The sequence below is a fragment of the Aptenodytes forsteri genome, unplaced genomic scaffold, assembly GCF_000699145.1.
Source record: "Aptenodytes forsteri isolate BGI_AS27 unplaced genomic scaffold, ASM69914v1 Scaffold640, whole genome shotgun sequence".
Lineage (NCBI taxonomy): Eukaryota > Metazoa > Chordata > Aves > Sphenisciformes > Spheniscidae > Aptenodytes > Aptenodytes forsteri.
The window spans coordinates 514,810-533,748 of NW_008794887.1; the positions used below are offsets into that span (position 1 = coordinate 514,810).

At 62.4% G+C, this 18,939-nt stretch overlaps 1 protein-coding gene across 1 annotated transcript in view; it reads left to right on the forward strand.

Moving 5' to 3' along the window:
* SRCIN1 (SRC kinase signaling inhibitor 1) overlaps positions 1–18,939 on the forward strand; it is a 69,924-nt gene that overhangs the window by 49,302 nt on the left and 1,683 nt on the right. Inside the window, exons 4-20 of the mRNA XM_019470898.1 lie at positions 2,418–2,610; positions 2,992–3,190; positions 3,375–3,468; positions 3,893–4,722; positions 5,100–5,192; positions 5,398–5,441; positions 5,778–5,956; positions 6,194–6,369; positions 6,643–6,773; positions 7,804–7,951; positions 8,810–9,122; positions 9,584–9,833; positions 10,055–10,209; positions 10,326–10,478; positions 11,237–11,365; positions 13,283–14,560; positions 16,570–16,707. Of these exons, the coding sequence (XP_019326443.1) occupies positions 2,418–2,610; positions 2,992–3,190; positions 3,375–3,468; positions 3,893–4,722; positions 5,100–5,192; positions 5,398–5,441; positions 5,778–5,956; positions 6,194–6,369; positions 6,643–6,773; positions 7,804–7,951; positions 8,810–9,122; positions 9,584–9,833; positions 10,055–10,209; positions 10,326–10,478; positions 11,237–11,365; positions 13,283–14,560; positions 16,570–16,707 (4,503 nt within the window). The remainder of the gene's footprint in view (positions 1–2,417; positions 2,611–2,991; positions 3,191–3,374; positions 3,469–3,892; positions 4,723–5,099; positions 5,193–5,397; positions 5,442–5,777; positions 5,957–6,193; positions 6,370–6,642; positions 6,774–7,803; positions 7,952–8,809; positions 9,123–9,583; positions 9,834–10,054; positions 10,210–10,325; positions 10,479–11,236; positions 11,366–13,282; positions 14,561–16,569; positions 16,708–18,939) is intronic.

The following is an 18,939-nucleotide window of genomic DNA, read 5'->3' on the forward strand; positions in this document are numbered from 1 at the left end:
TAATTTCCATCTTGCCCTTTTTTTCTTTTTTTTTTTTTTTATGACTGATGCCATAATTAGCTCCATCGGATGAGCTTAATTACTTGAGGTCAGCTGCAACCCCGGGGCAGAGGCAGAAGGCAGGAGGGGTCTGGGCTCACCTGGAGCAGGGCAGCTCTCCCCACCACCCCGCTCCCGCAGCCATCCCGCAGGCTATAGGGACCGTGGTGCGTTAGGATGTTGTGCTATAGGAGCTGTAGGGACCGTGGTGCGTTAGGATGTTGTACTATAGGAGCTGTAGGGGCTGTGGTGTGTTGGGGTGTTGTGCTATAGGGGCTGTAGGGACCGTGGTGCGTTAGGGTGTTGTGCTGTAGGGGCTGTAGGGACCGTGGTGCGTTAGGGTGTTGTGCTGTAGGGGCTGTAGGGACCGGGGTACATTGGAGTGTTGTGCTATAGGGGCTGTTGGGACCGCGGTACATTGGGGTGTTGTGCTATAGGGGCTGTAGGGACCGTGGTGCATTGGGGTGTTGTGCTACAGGGGCTGTAGGGACCGCGGTGCGTCGGGGTGATGCGCCGAGGCACGCACACCGCAACAGCCCTTAGCAACAAGGATGCTACCTGGCAACGCGGTCTCAGCCGTCCTGCCGTGCCACGGGGAGGGGGAGGCAGCGATCCCCCCCCTCGGCTAAATCAATTTTTTCTTACGATTATTTTCTCCAGACAAAACACATCCTGGGGAGGGGGTGTGTGAGCCAACGGCCTTTTGTCATCTGGTGTGACAGCTCGCCGGCTTTTAAAGTCCAGCCCAAATGTTGGCTCTGGCTGGGGGGTGTTTGGGTGGGGAGAGCGGAGAGGGATGGATGGAGACCGGGCAGGGTGAGACCCCGCTGGCACGGAGCAGGGGAAGGAGCAGAGAGGAGAGGGCTGCCAGGAGGGCAAAGCCAGGCTGAGGTGCAGCCCTGGCAGCACAGGTCGCATCCTGGCCACGTGCTGCCTGCCCCATCCCTGCGCTTCCCTGTGGCCAAAGATCGGTCCTGGGTCGGGAGCTGGGGGACAGCACCGCAAACCCAGAGCAAGACAGCCGGAGGTGGGAGATCACAAACCGTTTCCCCCCGTTTCCCGGGGCTGTTCAAGGGCAGGGAGCCCCCGAAACCAGCTGCTGCGCCCCAAAGACCTGCACGCCGTGAACATGGGGGAGAGGAGACCGGGTCTCTCCATCGCCTCCTGCTCACTGCAGCTTCCTCACCCGCTGCAAAGCCCCCGATGGCCTCCCGTGGATGGTGCTGGTGGATGCGCTGGCCCAGGTTCGGTCCAGCCCCGCTTCCCTTTTTTGATGTAAGACTTTAAGCATCTATGCTGCCAGCGTACTTTGTGCTAAAACAACAACAACAAAACTAAGCAGTCAATTTTCCAGCAATTAGCTACAGCGAGAACATTTCAAGTCCTAGAAAACCCCGCCCCGCAGGATTAATTAAATCTTCCAATTAATGTCTAATTTAAATGATGATGATGGCTGTTATAATTTCATATTGATTTTTCTTTTTGGTCTTAAAATAGAGCTGTTGTCCCTTCCATGCCGCCTTTTCCACACCCCAGGAGCTGTTTGTTCTCTCCGTTTGATTTGCCAACGTTAAACATGTGTCTGGAAAATCAAGCCTTGTATTTTGGGGTATTGACAGGCAGCGTTCGCTCCACTGCCAGGCAGGTACCTGCGGCAAGGGGACCCGGCTGTGTGTTTGGAGATGTTTGTGCAGAAAGCCCATGTCTGTAGCCTGAACTTTTACGCAGTGGATATACGCTTGGCCGTGTGAAATTGGACTCCTGGCATATTAAATTTTTACTGCTATAAACCCAAACCCATTACTTTCCCCCGGCTCAGGCAGCCATAAACCTTGCCGCTGCTTTGCTTCCAGAATAAGCTGGGCATTTATGTTTCCCGGGAGCTGGTTCATTGGCGTAATGGATGTGTAACCTCCTGTAATTGCTAAGGTTATTCCAGTGCTCGCATGCGAGCCCTGGCTCTGTCGCTAGCTAGCTAGCACTGGTTTTATTTCGAGTAGGTTGCTGGTGGGGGAACTCAAATGCGCCTGGAACAGCACCGGGAGGCTTTGAAATAGAGTGCTGCGAGCCTGAAGCAGAAAACGTGAGCGAACAATTGCAGGAGACAAGGGGACAGTAAATGGTTGTACATGCTTAGAGCAGGAGATGGAGGAGGCCTCGAGCTGGCACCGCGTCTGGACCACGTCGATGTGCTGACTCAGCCGGGGAACCAGGACTGAGCATCCCTGGACGCGGCTCAGCCTCACCTGAGCCTCTCCATCCCGGCACCGGGCTCCGGAGGAAACGTGGGAGCAGCACACCGCTGCATCCAGGGGAGCAGACTGGGGCTGGGGTACCCAGCGCAGCTCTCCTCTGACCTCTCCCCTCTCCCCTTCCAGACGAGGAGCTCCCGGCACTCCCAGGGCTCCCAGCCCGGCTTGGCCGATCAAGCCAAACTCTCCTTTGCCTCGGCCGAATCCCTGGAAACCATGTCGGAAGCGGAGCTGCCCCTGGGGTTCAACAGGATGAACCGGTTCCGGCAGAGCTTGCCCTTGTCCCGGTCCACCAGCCAGACGAAGCTGCGATCGCCAGGTACCCTCGGGGCTCAGCATCCCCTGGGACCGGCAGCACGTACCTGCCTGGCCACCACCAAATATCTCCGCCCACCTCTGCGGGCAGACGCCGGCGTGTGCCGGGTGTGGGATTGGTTTGTATCTGCCCAAATAACCCCCAGGAGGAGTGGGGAGGCACTGCACGCTGTGTGGGGTGGTCGAGGGGGATGAGCTGCCTTTGGCCTTGCTGCTCCAGGGCGAGGTTGGGTGGCACAGAGGTCCCCGAGCCTTCGGTCGGGTGTGCACAGAGACCTCCTGCGCCCACCTGCTTGGTGGGCAAACCTGCCTCGGCACGTCTTCGGCGTTGCGTGGAGAAGGGCTGCGGGCACACCTCACCGCTTTCTGCTCCCTCTGCTTCCAGGGGTCCTTTTCCTGCAGTTTGGGGATGAGACGAGGCGCGTCCACATCACCCACGAGATCAGCAGCATGGACACCCTGCATGCCCTCATTGTCCACATGTTCCCCCAGAAGCTCACCATGGGGATGCTGAAGTCTCCCAACACTGCCATCCTCATCAAGGACGAGTCGCGCAATGTCTTCTACGAGCTGGAGGATGTCCGGTGAGGGTGGGGGGCTCAGAAATCCACCACAGACTGATTTTCCTTTCTTTAAGGGCATCACGAGCAAGGAAATCAGTGGGATGAAAGCAGAAGGGTGGGTGTGGGTGCAGTCCTGCGGCTGGGACTTGCTGGGGACTTGGCGGCTGCCTATCCGGGATGCTCACGGCTCTGCCTCTCCTTTCAGCGATATCCAGGACAGAAGTATCATTAAAATCTACCGAAAAGAGCCGCTCTATGCTTCGTTCCCAGCCTCGCACATCACCAACGGCGACCTGAGGGTAAGGGGGGACGGGGTGTCACAGGGAGAGCCTGTGGTGTGGGTGCACCCAACGGCTGGGACCAGTAAAGAGAGAAAGCGATGGAGACAGGGACTGGTAATTGCATGTGTTTGTGGAAGGAGTAATGACTGCGATTCATCTTGCCCAGTTCCAGCGTTGTTAAGTGTTACTTTAAGAGAATGGATGTTTGGGGCCTGACAGCAGGGTAATAAACATGATAATTAGGGGATTCATCAGAATAAATCATCCCGCTCCTGGACGGGAATGAGGGAGCTGCCGTTTGCCAAGGCCAGGTAAAGACGCAGGAGCTGCAGATCTTGGTCCTTGGAGGGGTGCAGCAAGGCAGGGTTCCAGCCAGGCAGAGCAAGGGCAGGGGGCCAGCCCGCAGGGACGCGGTGCTGACCCCCCCTGCCCCTTTCCGCAGAGGGAGATGGTGTACACCTCCAGAGAGTCATCTCCCACCCGCCGGCTGAACAACATGTCCCCGGCTTCCCACCTCACCTCCGGCTCCCCTCCGCCGGTGCTCCAGTCCTCCTCCCCGTCCCGCTCCCGCATGTCCTACAGCGGGGGCCGCCCGCCCTCCTACGCCGGCAGCCCCGTCCATCACAGCGAGCGTCTCTCCAACCTGCCGCCTGCCCAGGGCGTCTCGCCCAGCCCCAGCGCCATCCTGGAGCGCCGGGACGTGAAGCCTGACGAGGACCTGGCCGGGAAGAACGTGGTGCTGGTGAAGAATGAGGGGCTGTATGCCGATCCCTACGGCATGGTGCACGAGGGCCGGCTCAGCATCACCTCCACCCAGTCCCTGGCTGGCATGGGAGACCCTTTTGGCTACTCGGGGGGGCTGTACAAGCGGGGCTCCGTTCGCTCCCTCAGCACCTACTCGGCGGCCGCCTTGCAGACGGAGCTGGAGGACAGCCTGTACAAGCCCAACGCACCCATTTACAGCGACACGTACGGACCCGGCTTGGGTTTCCGCATGCCCCCCTCCTCCCCGCAGAAGATGGCTGATGGCCGGCTGGTGGATGTGCAGCCGGGACAGAGCCCACACAGCCCCTACTCGGGACCCCCCAGCCGCTCCTCGCCCGTCCGTCAGTCCTTCCGCAAGGACTCCTGCTCCTCCGTCTTCATGGAGAGCCCCGTCAACAAGCCACGCAACCCCAGCTCCTCCGGCCCTCCGGAGCTGTTTCCCGGCCCCGGCGATCGCCCGCTCTCAGGGTTTGGCTCCCCTGGACCGGCCAAGGACACAGAAACAAGGTGAGAAGGGAAACCCCCCCTGCGGATATGAGCTTTGCTGCTCGGGTGGTTGTCCATCGGTGCAGCTGGGAAGGTAGCGGAAGAGTGGAGGAAGGCTTTGCCCCGTCATCACTGCAGCAGAGGTGCCGGGATGGGTAATGAAGCACCAAATTTTGCAGGGCTGAGGGGAGCGACTGGGGGTAGGTGGAGGCAAGAAGACAGAGGGAATGAAGGGGGTGGATGTAGCTGGTGACAGCAGCGCTGCCGCCTCCCCGACGTCCCTCCTGGGACTTGCAGGGACCCAGTGGGTGGGTGCAGGTGAGGCCAGGACAAGCCTGAGGGTGTCTGTGGTGCCGGAGCCAGCTCTTCACCTGGCCCCTCTCCCTTCCCCATGGCAGGGAGCGGATGGAGGCGATGGAGAAGCAGATCGCCAGCCTGACGGGACTGGTGCAGAGCGCGCTGCTCCGCGGCTCCGAGGCCGAGACCCCCAGGTAAGGAGTGGGAGGGCAGGCGTGGGACCCTGGGGTCTGCTGCGGGGAGGGGGATGCCTCCAGCTGGGCTGTTTGCTGCCAAGGCTGGGGGTTCCTGCCCCCCTCCTGGGGGATGCCAGCCCTCGCCGTGCGCCTGCGGCCCCCTGAGCCAGTGAGGACAGAGGTGCCTGGTCCACGCTCACTCCCCTCCTCTCTTTTATTGCAGCGAGAAGACAGAAGCCACCAATGGTGGGACCCCCCCATCAGCGTGTAAGTGACTGGAGAGCCAGCCCCTCACCCTGCAGCACCCCCTCCCTCTGCCCACAGCTGCTGGGAGTCCCAGGGTGGGTGCAGGAGCGGGGGACTCTGCAGCCCCCACCACATGCTGGCAACCAGTGGGACCCCCCGTCCCGCTAAGGGGCAGCTCCGGGGTGGCCTCTCCCTAGAGCCAGCATGGGGGTAGCGGGTAGACCACCCAGAACTGCTGGATCAAAGCACAGGGTGGGGAAAGAGAGGTCTTTCCCGGGAAAGCAGAGCAGCGGAGTCTGCAACCTCCCCCGGGGTGCGGTATCTTCCCTCAGCAGCCTCTGCTTGCCCTCCCCGCAGCCACCAGCCGCAGCGGCATGGGGACGCCGGTGCCCGCGCCCCCGCCGCCCTCCGCCACCAGCACGCCGGCGGGGCAGCCCACTGCCATCACCCGCTTGCACATGCAGCTGCACCTCCACGACCTGCAGCAGAATGCCAGCGACCTCCGCAATCAGCTGCAGCAGCTCAAGAAGCTGCAGGTGGGTACCAGGGGGGGACCCCAACCCAGCCCAGCTCGTACTGGGATGGCTCCAGCCCCAGAGCGGGAAAATCGCCCTTTCTGGTGACTTTGCATGGGGCTGGGTGTGGGAGAGCGAGGGGATCCTTCTCCACACCGAGCTCAGAGCTGTCCCTACAAGTGGCCAGCCCTGCAGGCACACCAGTCCCCATCGGGGGGATCTTGCCCAGCCTGAATCCCCCCCTCCTCGTCCTCGCAGCTGCAAAACCAGGAGACGGTGAAGACGATGCTGCGGCGGACAGAGACGGAGATCAGCGTGTGGGTGACGGACACCATGCGCAAGCACGAGGACCCCTTGCAGCGCCAGCGCAGCTTGGTGGAAGAGGAGCGGCTCCGCTACCTCAACGAGGAGGAGCTGATCACCCAGCAGCTCAAGTGAGCTGGGGTTGGCTGCAAGGCTAGGCATGCAAGTGGGGAGGGGGTCCTTGCATGCTGACCTCCATGAGCCAGATCCTTCATGGGTGTAAATCAGCAGCTCTGCACGGTGCCAGGTCACATCCTTGACCGCATGTCTAGCATGGGGAGGGGTCCCCAGCCCCGTTGTGCTTTGCCCTCTGCCGTGCGGGGACCTGCCAGGCTGGCCACCCCTGGGGCTCTCCAGCATCCCGGAGCGGCAGTGACACCCCTGCCCTGCCTCTGTGCTCACAGTGACCTGGAGAAGTCAGTGGAGAAGATCCAGAAGGATTTGGCCCACAACCACCGGCTCATCCCTGTGCAGGAGCTGGAGGAGAAGGCGGTGGTGCTGAAGCAGCTGGGGGAGACGCTGACAGACCTCAAGGGTGAGGAGGTGGCCGTGTCTGGGGCTGGGTGGCAAGCGGAGCCTGCCTGCATCTCCCTGCTCCATCCTCACGCGCGGGATGCTCCAGGTTGCCCATTGCCTCTGGGTTTGCATGTTTGTAGCTGCCGGTGTGTTCACCTGCATCCCCAGGGCAGGTTCTTCTGGTGCCCATCGGTGTTGTGTGTGTCCTGCAGGCTTTGGGCTGCTGCGGGAGTGAGGGCTGCACCCCACGCTCCTGCTGCGTGTCCCTGTTTGCTCTGCTAGCTGTCCAAGTCAGTCCTGCGGACTCTGCCTGAGTCCCCCCGACAGCTCACGGTTTCTCGGAGCTGCTGCCTGCCCCTGTCCCGCGGGACCTTGCGCTTGCCAACCCCCCGTGCACCCTGCCCTTCATTTTGCTGCTCCTGCAGCCTCCCGTCCCCAGGCTGTCCCCATCCTGCCTTTCGCAAACAGACGCCCTGCACCTCGATTCAAAGTGGCAGAGCTCCTCCCTGCCAGAGCCAAGGCAGACAATAAACAATGATTTGGCAGCAGCCGCTGAGGTTGCAAGAAGGGGGACCGTGGGGGGCCGTGGGGTACAGGGCAGAGGTAGGAGCAGCTCTGCTTTCCTGCAGCCTTTCCGTAAAGTTGGGCTGATGCTGAGCAGCCGGGATGGTGAGCAGAGCACCGGGCAGGGAGCCAGGAGCAACCTGCTCCATGTCAGCCCCCACCACCAAGTCCTCAGGGTCCTGGCTACCAAGCCACCAGCTCCAGGGCAGTGTTTGGTGCCCATGGATGTGGAGGGGGCACCATCAGGGCTAAGACTGGTGCCTGCAGGTGGACGGAGGAGGGGTGATGGGCATGGGGAGCAGGAGAGACACCAGCCCAGACTCCCCAGGATTCATCCCGCTCTGTCTGGCAGGGTGCCCTTGCCATGGATATGATGGCCGTGGTGGTTTTGGTGGGTGTGGGGTGCCCTGGCACTGCCAGCCGGGCACCGGGAGGGGCTCCCCGGCACGGTGAGGCCCTGGTGACCCCCCGCTCTCCCATCCCAGCCCAGTTCCCCAGCCTGCAGAGCAAGATGCGGGTGGTGCTGCGGGTGGAGGTGGAAGCCGTCAAGTTCCTCAAGGAGGAGCCCAACCGACTCGATGGTCTGCTCAAGCGCTGCAAGACGGTAACGGACACCCTCGCCCAGATCCGCAGGTGAGCACCGAGCCCTGACCCCGGCCCCTTGAGCACCTTGGAGGACACAGCCAGTCCCTTCAGTTGTCCCTGTGCCCCCCACGTGTGTGCCGGTGTCCTCTCTGCGTTACGGCTGCAAATCCCAAGGGCTGTTGAAAAAAGGCTCATTCTTCTGCTAAGGAACTTAAAAATGCCCTTGGTCCTTTCTGGCGTGTATGTGGGAACCCCTCTTTCTAAACTGACTTTTCCTTATCACCTTGAAAAAAGCGTGGTCGTAGATCCAGATAGAAAGGCAACCCTTGGCGTGATCAGAAATCTCTTTCCTGAGGAGCAGAAAAACGTCTCATCTTCCAGATCTAATGATAGTGGCAGGCTGGGCCGTGCACCGTGCCTGAGCCCACCTGCCTCTTCCGATTATGAGACCTTTCGGGATGGCTTACAGCTCAGCCATGCTGCAGGAGGAGTGCTCCGGCACCGGGCTCGCCTCGGGCTCATTGCTAGCCTGGTTTTCTACGGAAATGAGCTTCTATGATCGTGCAGTGTCTGAATCTGCCTACCTGTCATTCCCTGGCCCTAATAACTCCTGAATCCAAAGTGCAATTTCAGCCAGATCTGACAGAGGGGCAGGATTCGGAGAGATCCAATTTCCTACAAGGTTCATGAAAATGGACAGCCAGGTAGAGGAGCTCGTTCGTGTGCTCCCCCGAGAGAGGCTGTAGCATCAACTCCAACCCCTTCCTAGCCATCAGAGAACCTAAACCTTCAGCCGTCTAATGCAGAGTTGCAGGAGAGCAAGTTTTTTGTGGCGTGGCTTGGGGAGGGATGCAGTAACCCCCTGTGCCGTGCAGCCACCCAGCGCCTTCGCTCTGTCCCTGGCAGGCAAGTGGACGAGGGCGTGTGGACCTCCCCCAGCAACCTCAGCCAGTCCCCCAAGAAGGTGGTCCCTGAGACAGACTTCGGCAAAGGGCTGGATTTGGAGATGCCCACCAGCCCCCCAGTGAGCCTCCACCACCTGACGGCTGTCACCGAGACCCTGGGCATGCCCAGCTTCGGGCACAGCTCCCCCCAAACCCAGACCCACCCCTCCAAGAGCAATAACCCTTCCCGAGCTCCAGAGATGGTACCTGCCAAGACCCAGACGGGCCCAGAGACCCCCAGCAAGAAGAGTGCGGACAAAGCCGTATCTGTGGAGGTGAGAGCCTGGGGTGGGCTCCTCGGCTGGGGGGCTCTTCTAGCGGGTCTATCCCTACGTCTGCCAGCTGAAACTGGGAACAGGAACTGGGTCCATCCTCCTCCTTGCTGGGTTTGTAGCCGATGGGGTGTCTGGAGGTTGGGGAGCCCCAGGTGATGCTGGCAGCCTTGGGAGCATCCCCAACTGCACATTGGGGGGGGGGGGGGGGGGGTTGGGGGGGGGGGGGGGGTATATCCAGGTACGTGCAATCAGACATACAGCTCCATTAACATCCATACCATCTCCTGTGTGGACACATGACTTAATGAGGGATGGGTGCAGCGCTGGCCCCCTCCACTCCTCCTGGGCATGGCAACAGGTTGGCGGGCAGCAGCAGGGCTGTGGGTCACGTCCTGCCTGCAAGGGCAGGAGAAGCTGCTGCGTGGGTGAGGGCTGCAGCGGGTTCTGCCTGCCGTCCGCAGGCTGCCGAGCGGGACTGGGAGGAGAAGCGGGCAGCGCTGACCCAGTACAGTGCCAAGGACATCAACCGCCTCCTGGAGGAGACGCAAGCCGAGCTGATGAAGGCCATCCCCGACCTGGAGTTCGCTGCCAAGCACAAGCAAGGCACAGGCAGCGGCAGCGCCGCCTCCACGCCCGAGCACAAGCCCTCCAAGCCACAGCATGCACCGAAGTCGGGGGGCAAGGGGGACCCCAATGGCCGCAGGGGCTCAGGTATGGCATGGGGAAGGCGGGGGTCCACCTCCAGATCCCAGGGCTGGGGGGGCCTGATCCTGTGTGTGCCCTGGCCGTGCCGTCACCAGTGAGTCTCCCTGGGCTGAGCAATGCTGCCGTGAAGGGAGGTTTATGCCCGGGGAGGCAGCTGGAGAGCCTCGGGTGTTGTATTAGAGGGGCAGGGAAAGGTCTCGTGCCCTCACAGCATCGTTTGTGCCCAGACGAACTGACGGTGCCGCGGTATCGGACCGAGAAACCCTCCAAATCGCCGCCACCTCCTCCTCCGCGCCGGAGTTTCCCCTCGTCCCACGGGCTGACCACAACCCGCAGCGGCGAAGTCATCATCACCAGCAAGAAGGAGCCCGGTTTTATGAAGGTAGGGAGCGGGGCCACGGGATGGCTGCTGGGCTGGACTGAGTGGGTCACCGTTGGCAAGACCAGCCCCGGCTCCCAGTGCCCCCCCCCCCTCACCGCCCTGCTCCTCCCTTGCAGAAGGCCGAGTCGGAGGAGCTGGAGACCCAGAAGCCCCAGGTGAAGCTGAGACGGACGGTGTCGGAGGTGGTCAGGCCGGCGTCCACCCCTCCTATCATCGCCTCTGCCATCAAAGACGACGACGACGAGGACCGCATCATCGCGGAGCTGGAGGTGAGAGCGGGAGGGGCTGCGGGATGCCCCAGCTTACCCGCACAGGAGGCGATGCCCACCCTGCCCTGTCTGCTCATGCGTGGCTGCGCCCGGCTCCCGGCACCTGCGGGGGGAGCACCTTGGGATCGGGTCCAGGGAACGACATCCCAAGCATCAGTACAGCAGTGGGCTTGCCCTTCCTCACCTGTCTCCCAGCAGGAGCACGGTGCCATGGCGATGGGCAGCACAGAGCAGTTGCACCCTGCCGGACCCCTTGCCGGGTCCAGGTGCTGCGTGCCTGGTTCACCGTCTGTCTTCGGCGCTTCCACCCCGTCTTGGGCTTTAAGCCAAATTCATTTGTTTTTTAACGCTGCGCAGCTTCAGCTGGAGGTTTGTTGGGTTTTGTGCACCCTGCAGAGAACCCACCTGAGACGCCGTCCTGAGGCTCTGAACCCCTCCAAGCTGCCTGTGCCCCATGTCCTCGCCCGTTTGCTGTGGTCAAGGTGCCCAAGTGGGTCGTGGATGGTTTTTCCCACTGGTTTCCCCCCAGGAGGCAGGGGGACCAGCTATGCTGCAGGCAGGGGGACCAGCGATGCTGCTGGCAGCAGAGGGACGGGGATGCCTCTGCAGCTGATGAGAACAGCCAATGTTTCGCTTGCTGCCAACAGCTGCCGAGCCCCCATCCTGGTGTGACCATGGCAAGCATCCCTGCAGGCATGGGCTGCGTCGTCGTTACCCCCAAGCCTCCCTCCTCCAACCCCCCGTGTTTGACTCCCCAGGTGTTTCAGAGAAGCTCTGCCTCCCCTTTCCTTCCCAAGCTCCGTTACGATCCGCTCGCGGCTGCCGTCTGCCCCAGGCACGCAGACATGTGGCCCAACGGAGCCTCCGTTGCAGCCGAAGGATGGAAGGTAACAGCTCGCTCCGAGCGACGATCCCTTCTCCTGACTACGGGCTGCACTTTAACCACCTCCTCTCCCGCCTCTTTTTAACTTGCTTCTGCTTCTTTCTCTGATTTAACAAACTAATGGCTTCTCTCCACTCCCTCACTCACCGCCACTGCGTGTACGGCACTGACACGGCACAGGACCAAGCACTAACCCATGCAACAGCAGCACGGGGCTGCTGAAGCTCCCATGAGGGCCAGATCCTGCAGCCACACGGATGGGAGGAAGGAAGGGGCCACTCCAGCACCGCACCGGGCAGGGCACGGGGAGGGCTCACTGCTCTTATGCCGCACTGGGTGCCTGGGGAGGGTGTCACTGGAAGGGGGCCGTGGCGGGCGATGCATGTCGTGCCCTGTGCAGGGAGACTCTGCTCCACGTGCATGATGCAAGCAGAAGGGGAAGGGCTGGGGCGGAGGCCGGCGGCTGCTGGGACCCGCTTGGGCTTGGCCCCACGGCAGCTGCTGGGACCCGCTTGGGCTTGGCCCCATCATCCCTCCTGGCTGCTGGGCTGCTGGGGCAGGCGCAGCCCGGCTCCCTCCCAGCCCTCCTGCCCTGGGCTCCAGGCTGGAGAGAGCAGGAGGAAAGGAAGGTGCCCGGAGAGTGGATGAGATGGAGCAGGGGATGCCTGGGGTGGGGGAGCAAAAGGGTAGAGAGCAGGACAGAGGGTGCCGCTGAGCCCCTCGCCGGAAAGTGTCTAGCAAGGGGAGCACTACTTCATCCAAGGCAGGTCAGCTGCTGGTGGGGGTCTGGGTACATTGCAGGGGTCCCGCTGGGTCCCTCCCCTCTCCTGGGAGACCCAGCACCAGGGCTGAATCGAATATGGCTGCCCCAGAGCAGCATCTCCTGTCCCTGTGGGCAAGGTCCCCTCTCCCCAGAGCTCGGACGGATCCAGCTCCGGACCCAGAGCTCCGTAGCCATCCCAGCACTCGTGTCTCCCTCCCTCTCTGCCCCGGGTGTTACTCAGAGCCCCAGGGCTGGGGCACAAGTGAGACACGCCATGCCAGGGCATGCGTCCCCGCTGCCCTTCCTGTGCCACCCAGCAGTGTGGTGTAACCACCGTATTGCCCTGCTCTGCCGTGAGGCCACGGTGCTGGTGCCGGCAGCACACGGAGCCCCTGCAGAGGCGGCAGCCCCCCTGGCCAGGGCAGGGCTCGGGCGCGGGGCAGAGGTCCTGTGGCTGCACCTGCAAGGGGGCACCTCTTCTGCCAGAGCATCTCTCCAGCTCGCCTGCCTTCTCTCGCCTCCACGGAGGGCGCAGCCGGCTTTACTCCCCCGGGCATTGCACGGCTCGTTGCATCTCCCTTGGGACAGGAACAGAGAGGTGGGGGAGGAAGGACAGTGACTTCTTGCTGCTCAGGGTTTTAAAGGTCTGGTGTCCCTTGGCAGCTCATTTGCGATGGTTCGTCCCCTGCCTTCAGCTCTGCTGGGAGCAGCGGTGTCCTGCGGGGCTGAGCAGCCCGTGAGGGCTAGGCTCTGCTCTTGCACCAGTGCCGTGCCAGTTTATACCAGCATGGGAGAAATGCGAGCCAGACGGTGGCAGTCGGGTTTCCAAAGGCATTCAGGAGGTGCAGCAACACCGACTCGTTTTTGCTAAAAACTCCGGGCAAGTTATTGCCAAAATCTCCCAGACCCAGGTTGCCTTAAGCACAGGAGAAAACCAGTCTCTGTGTTGTGGGTACCGATGGGACGTCAGGGCTGGGCAGGAGGGAGCCGAGCATCTCCCTTCCCGGCTGAACACCTCCCTGCAGCACTACGATGCCTGGAGGCACCAGCAATGGGGGACCCAGGTAGCGCGTGCGGACACGTAGTGTTCCCCGGCAGCTCCCCGCTCCCTCCCACCGCTCTCCCCTGGCTCTTAATATGTCTGAATTCTCTACCTAGGAGCCGTTGGCCCTGGCAGCCCCGGGGAGCAGGGCTTTCTCCCTCCCGCAGATTGTGCTCACCGAGTGGGTGTCTGAACCGCCGTCCCCTGAAGCCGAACCAGAGGTGTGGGCGGAAACGGGCTGCTCGGAGCACGGGGACCCAGCCGGCGGTGGAGGAGCCGGAGGGGAGCTTGCACCCAAGGGGGGAAGGAAATGCCGTGTGTCTCCTGGCATCTCCAAAAAGTCTCTGTCCACACCTGGGTACCCTCCAGCCTCAGCCCCGCAGCCCCCGAGCAGCCCATCTCGGGGCCGTGCCCATGCAGCAGCAGAGACTTGGAGGTTCCCTCTAGCAGCCAGCAAGGTCCCGTCTCTCTCAAAGCATAAAACGAGCTGTCCCGCGGGGGGAGAAGGAGGGGACGCTGCTCTGAACACTGCCGGCAGGCAAGAAGGCAGCAGCAAGACTTCTCACCGAGGTCTCTTGGCTGCACAGCCTCCTCATCCCCGGGGGGAAGCCACGGGTCCCGGCGCTGGAGAGGCAGCGCTCCCCTCCACCGGTGCAGGCAGCAGAGGGCCCATCACCGTCCCCCAGCTTCCCGGTGATGGGGACCCCCAAGGAGGAGCCAGGCAGAGTGTGCGGGAGGCATCGCTCCCTCCTGGAGACTCTGCTGGGGCTTGCAGACAAGTGCAGAGGGAGGACAACTCGCCAGCCCCAGCCTGCCCAGTGCCAAATCCTGGAGCTTTCCTGGGCAGGGATCCAGCCCCACGGGGAAGCGGACGGTCCCAGGCTGAGCGTCCCCAGGAGCAGGTCGTTGCTTTCTCAAGGCCGAGCCGTTGCGCAGCATCGCCGGGCTGGGGTGGTGTGGCTCCGGCTGCTGGGGGCGAAGGCAGCACGGAGGATGCTGGGGCAGGGGAGAAGGTGCCGGAGGGGCTCTGCAAAGGGCAGTTGTCCCCTTGCCGCTCCATGACTCCACGCAGCAAAGAGATTTATGAAGGCACATACCAGAGACTGGATAGCCTGGAAGAAACTATCCGTGAGCTGGAAATAACCATCAGTGAGATCAGCAGCCATCCCTCGGTTGAATTTGTATTCTCTAAAGATCTGCTAGGACAAGCAGGATCTAAGGATGCCAGCGAGGAGACCAAGGAAGGTCTGGGGGATCTCAAACACAGTAGCTGTGACAATGGGACTGCCCTGGACCTCAGTCAGGCCAAAGGTGATGCTCCTGAGAGTCCAGCTCCAAGCAAGACCAAGCCACCTCTGCTACCCAAGCCGCAGCTCCCCCTCGGCACTCCGCAGGTTTATTTTCTGTTATCCCTCTTGCTGTGCTGTGCCCTGGACTCACTCTGATGTCTCTCTTCCTCCACCTCTACCTGCTCCCTCTCTGTGACTCTACCTCCAGGCAGAGCCAAGGTGGAAAACAAATCTCTTTTTCTCCCTGTCACTTGAACGGGTTTGGGAGGTGCAGGCAAGGAGGAGTGAGACTGCAGGCAGCAAGAGTCAGCAGTGTAAAGGCAGGCGGTGCCAGGCAGTGCTGCCATCTGCCCCTCGCTGGTGCCGGTGCCACCGGGTGCCCATCCCTTGCTGTGCATAGCACCGGATTAGACCCTGGCTATCTGGTATCTTCTGCCCTGGCAGGTTTTGGGGCTGAGCACGCTGCTGGTGATGAGCACGGGGCTGGTGATGAGCATCCCACGGGGCCGGCAAGGGCTGGGTGCACTGGGTGACGAAGCAGCGTCCCTCGTTTTGCATAAGCGCTTTTCTAACAAACTGCAGTTTGAGCATGGCAGCTGTTTCTCCTAATTAAATCACAGCACGGGCTCCCCGAAGCCATCCAAATTGGTTTCTGCTGGAATCCGCAGCAGCCGCTCAGCTGGCTGAATAGCTGGGAAAAGAGGGGGGAAAATGCCCTCAGCCTCTCCGACGTCAGCTTGCTCCTTTATTAACAGTCAACGCTGGGGAATAAATCTCCTCTTTCATTTGCAGCAATTATCTCAGCCCTGGTTCTCAGCGACGCCGCGGCCCCGCTGCGGTGCTCTCGCTGGGTGAATGGGCCGTCAAGTGGGTGTAGCTCCAATTTCTCCTGTTGTCAGCTCCCGCTGCACCGCCGGAGCCCGGCAAACTAGAAGCGGAGCTGCAGGATGGATTTATGGTTGTGGCTGGCACGTGCGCAGGTACGCACAAAGCAAAGCTCAGCTCAGGGTTCGGCAGGAGAGGCTGCGCAGCCGGGGCTGGCTTAGTCGGTCCTGAAAGCAGAGCAGGAGAGGGCAGGTCTTGTGCCACCTTTCAAGGATGCTGCGAGTTGGTTGCGAAGGCTGAGCTCCGGTGCCTGCTTGTGCCGGGGATGCTGGGGCACTGGGGAAGGTGCGGTGTAGGCAGGAACTGGATTTCCTTGTGCTGTGGGGTACGGGAGTCCCCGTGTCCCATCCATGGGGCCACTGAGGATCACGGAGCAGGGCAGGCAGGACAGGCAGCACAGAGAGCCGTGCCTGCACTGATTTACTAACCTGGCCTCACTGCGATAACCTGTTGGCCCTCTCCCATCGGAGGTGCAATCTGGGTAGCAATTGCACGTCTCTGGGGCAGCATCGGCGCTGCCAGTTTTGCTGCCTGCAGCAGCGGGTCCAGACTTGGCATGGGGCAGGCAGGAGGCAGCAGTCATGGCAGGGAGAGGATCTGGGGTGTCCCAGGCAGTGGGGGGATGCGTGACGAGCCTGCGGCGTGTGGCATTGCCCGGGCTCCTCCGCAGGCACCACTTTAGCGACCTGCAGTGCCAGGGGACGTGCGTACAGATACCGCTTCCCTCGCTGCTGCTCTTGCAAGTGTTTGTATCTCCATCTGTGCACAGCTAGTTAATAAAACCCTCTGTATTCCCACTGCCGCCGTTTCCACCTGGAATCTGCTTCTGCCTGCCATCGCCTCTTTTCCTTTCTCTTGGCCATGCACCCCTGCCCCGGCAGGGATGCTCTCCCCCTGCCCTCAGTCTCCCGGTGTTTGCCGTGTCTGCCCCTAACTCCGTGTTTGCGTTGCAGCGGTGGCTGTCGGTAAGTCCTGGCTGGTTTCTGAGCTTGCCAAAGCGCTGCCCGGTGAGGGCTCCTTTGGCACGTGGAGCCGGTGACCTCGTCCTTGTCTGGGTTTGCCGCCATGGGCTGTCAGGGCAGGGATGGCACGATGGTGCCGCAGGGGCTCAGCACAGCTCCAGGCATCCGACGCCCAGCGCTGGCAGTGCCCAGCTGCCGACGGTGCCGGTGTGGGCTTTCATCTGCCCAAGGTTTTAACCCCCTTCCCCAAATTCTCTGTCCCAACAGAGCGGTGGTGTTTCCATCCCAGCCATGAAGGTGGTGAACCCGGCGTCCCGGCTGAAGCAGAGCCAGCAGGGCAGCCCTGACAAAAGCAAGCACATAAAGCAGCGGATGGAGTACATGCGGATCCAGGGCCAGCAGCAGGTAGACTATCTCTAGCGCCGTCCCAGCCGGCTCTCCTGGCAGCAGGGCGAGCCGCGGGCTGCCCACAGCCCCGGCATCTCCCTCGCTGCCTCATATGGGGCGAGGGTGTGGATGGTGGGCAGGGGAGACCTTGCGGGTGCTGCTTTTGGGGACTGGGCTCTCTCGGTGTCTCCCTTTGCCTTGGCTGAGCCCGGTGGGGCTGGGAGCGCAGGGACCTGGCTGTCAGGTGCAGGAAGGGCTCTCGCCCCCGTCCGTGCCTGGTGTGGTGGTTTCCAAGCTGGCTGCTGGGGACGGGGACACGACTTTGTGCTGAGAGTGGCAAACTCATTACAAGTGTGGTGTGAGGCTGAAGCCGGAGTCATTCGTCCCCCAGCCCTGTGTGCCACCACTGCCCCGATGGACAGGACTGAGCCCCAGCGCTGGTCCCCTCGCCCTGAGGGACCCTGAGACCTCCTTGCAGAACATTTTGGCCACGGTGATGGGTGCTGTAGAGCCATGTGCTTGGCACAGGGGCTCCCAGGGGCTTCACTTACCCGGGCTGGGGCTGCCCAACCCATCCCGGGGGGGGTCGGAGAGCCAGGACCCTCCATGCATCGCGACGCCGTGTCCGCAGAAGCAGTTCGTCCTGAGAGGGGGGGTGTCGCGGACAGGGTGATGGTACCAGGGTACCTGGCAGCATGAGGAGAGGGTGGGGGGGCCACAGCAGCTGGAAGAGGAGCGCTTTGGGATGGGATGGTGTGTGTCCCCCCTGGCCCAGCACCCATCCCTCTTCCATCCCCGGGGACCGCTCCTGCCGCGGGCGGCGGGGCTCACTCCCCTCTGTTCTTGCTGACACCCCAGTGCTGGCGGTGGTCTCCACCTTGCTCAGGCCACAGGCAAGGTAACCACAGCCAGTTTGCTGCCCTCCACCCCCCCTCGTCTCTCCTCTCCCCCCTCCCAGCCCTCCCCTCCTGCCTCCCCGCGGTGGGCAGCAGCACCACGAGCGGGTTCACCCCATCCTGTCCTCCCCGCTCTGTGTCTCAATCCCCTTCCCTGGGCCTGGTGTTAAGAAACCACCCAATAAACCTGATTTTGCTCATTCTGTTGGATCCATAAACCCTGTCGGACAAACCAGAGGTTTTTCCCAGCTCCCTGGAGCTGTAGCTGGGTTGGGGGTGATTTCATGCCATTTGGGCAAATGTCGCATGAGCAAAATGGGCACCTCGCTCCCCCTGCTCCGGCAGCAGGGCTCAGCCCCACCCTGTCCCCCCCTCAGCTGCTCCTGTGCCGGGTTGGAGCCGTGCAGGTGCTGTTTGTCATGACCACAACCGAGATGGTCCGGGTTGGTGGCGGCACGTCCCCGGGCAGGGTCCGTCCTCGAGGTCAGGGTCTCCCTGCCAGCCCCCCCCCCCCCGAGGGCTCAGCCCCACCCTGTCCCCCCCTCAGCTGCTCCTGTGCCGGGTTGGAGCCGTGCAGGTGCTGTTTGTCATGACCACAACCGAGATGGTCCGGGTTGGTGGCGGCACGTCCCCGGGCAGGGTCCGTCCTCGAGGTCAGGGTCTCCCTGCCAGCCCCCCCCCCCCCGCATACATGGGTACACGTGTGGGCTTTCACTCCCGCAGCATCAAGGAGAGACAGGGGGTTTCCCTCTGCCCCCGACTCCAGGGCTGCCCTGTGGGCTGGGGAGCAGGGAAACGCCAGCCGAAAGGGCTGTGCCGAGAGCCCCGAGGGGCCAGGAGATGCTTCCTGGCCCCAAGCACCCCAGGGAGGCCACCAAGTCCCCTTCCCCGGAGGCCACACACCAGCACAGTCCCGGCTGTCCAGTGTCACCGTGCTCCCCCTTGCCCCCACCTTGGGGCATCCTGTGGCAGCATCGGTCACCCGGCCCTTGGTACCCACCGGTGCCCTCGCTGGGGTGGCTGGACCAGGAGTTTTCCATGGTATTTTTGTCCTCGCTGCCCTCCCTGTGCAGGATTTGGCCGTGCCCCCGCCCAGCAGCCCACCCCGCTGTGGCAGGGGCGAGGGGGGGCCGTGCTCCCCCTTGCCCCCACCTTGGGGCATCCTGTGGCAGCATCGGTCACCCGGCCCTTGGTACCCACCGGTGCCCTCGCTGGGGTGGCTGGACCAGGAGTTTTCCATGGTATTTTTGTCCTCGCTGCCCTCCCTGTGCAGGATTTGGCCGTGCCCCCGCCCAGCAGCCCACCCCGCTGTGGCAGGGGCGAGGGGGGGGGAGCCCTCTCCCCATTCCATTCC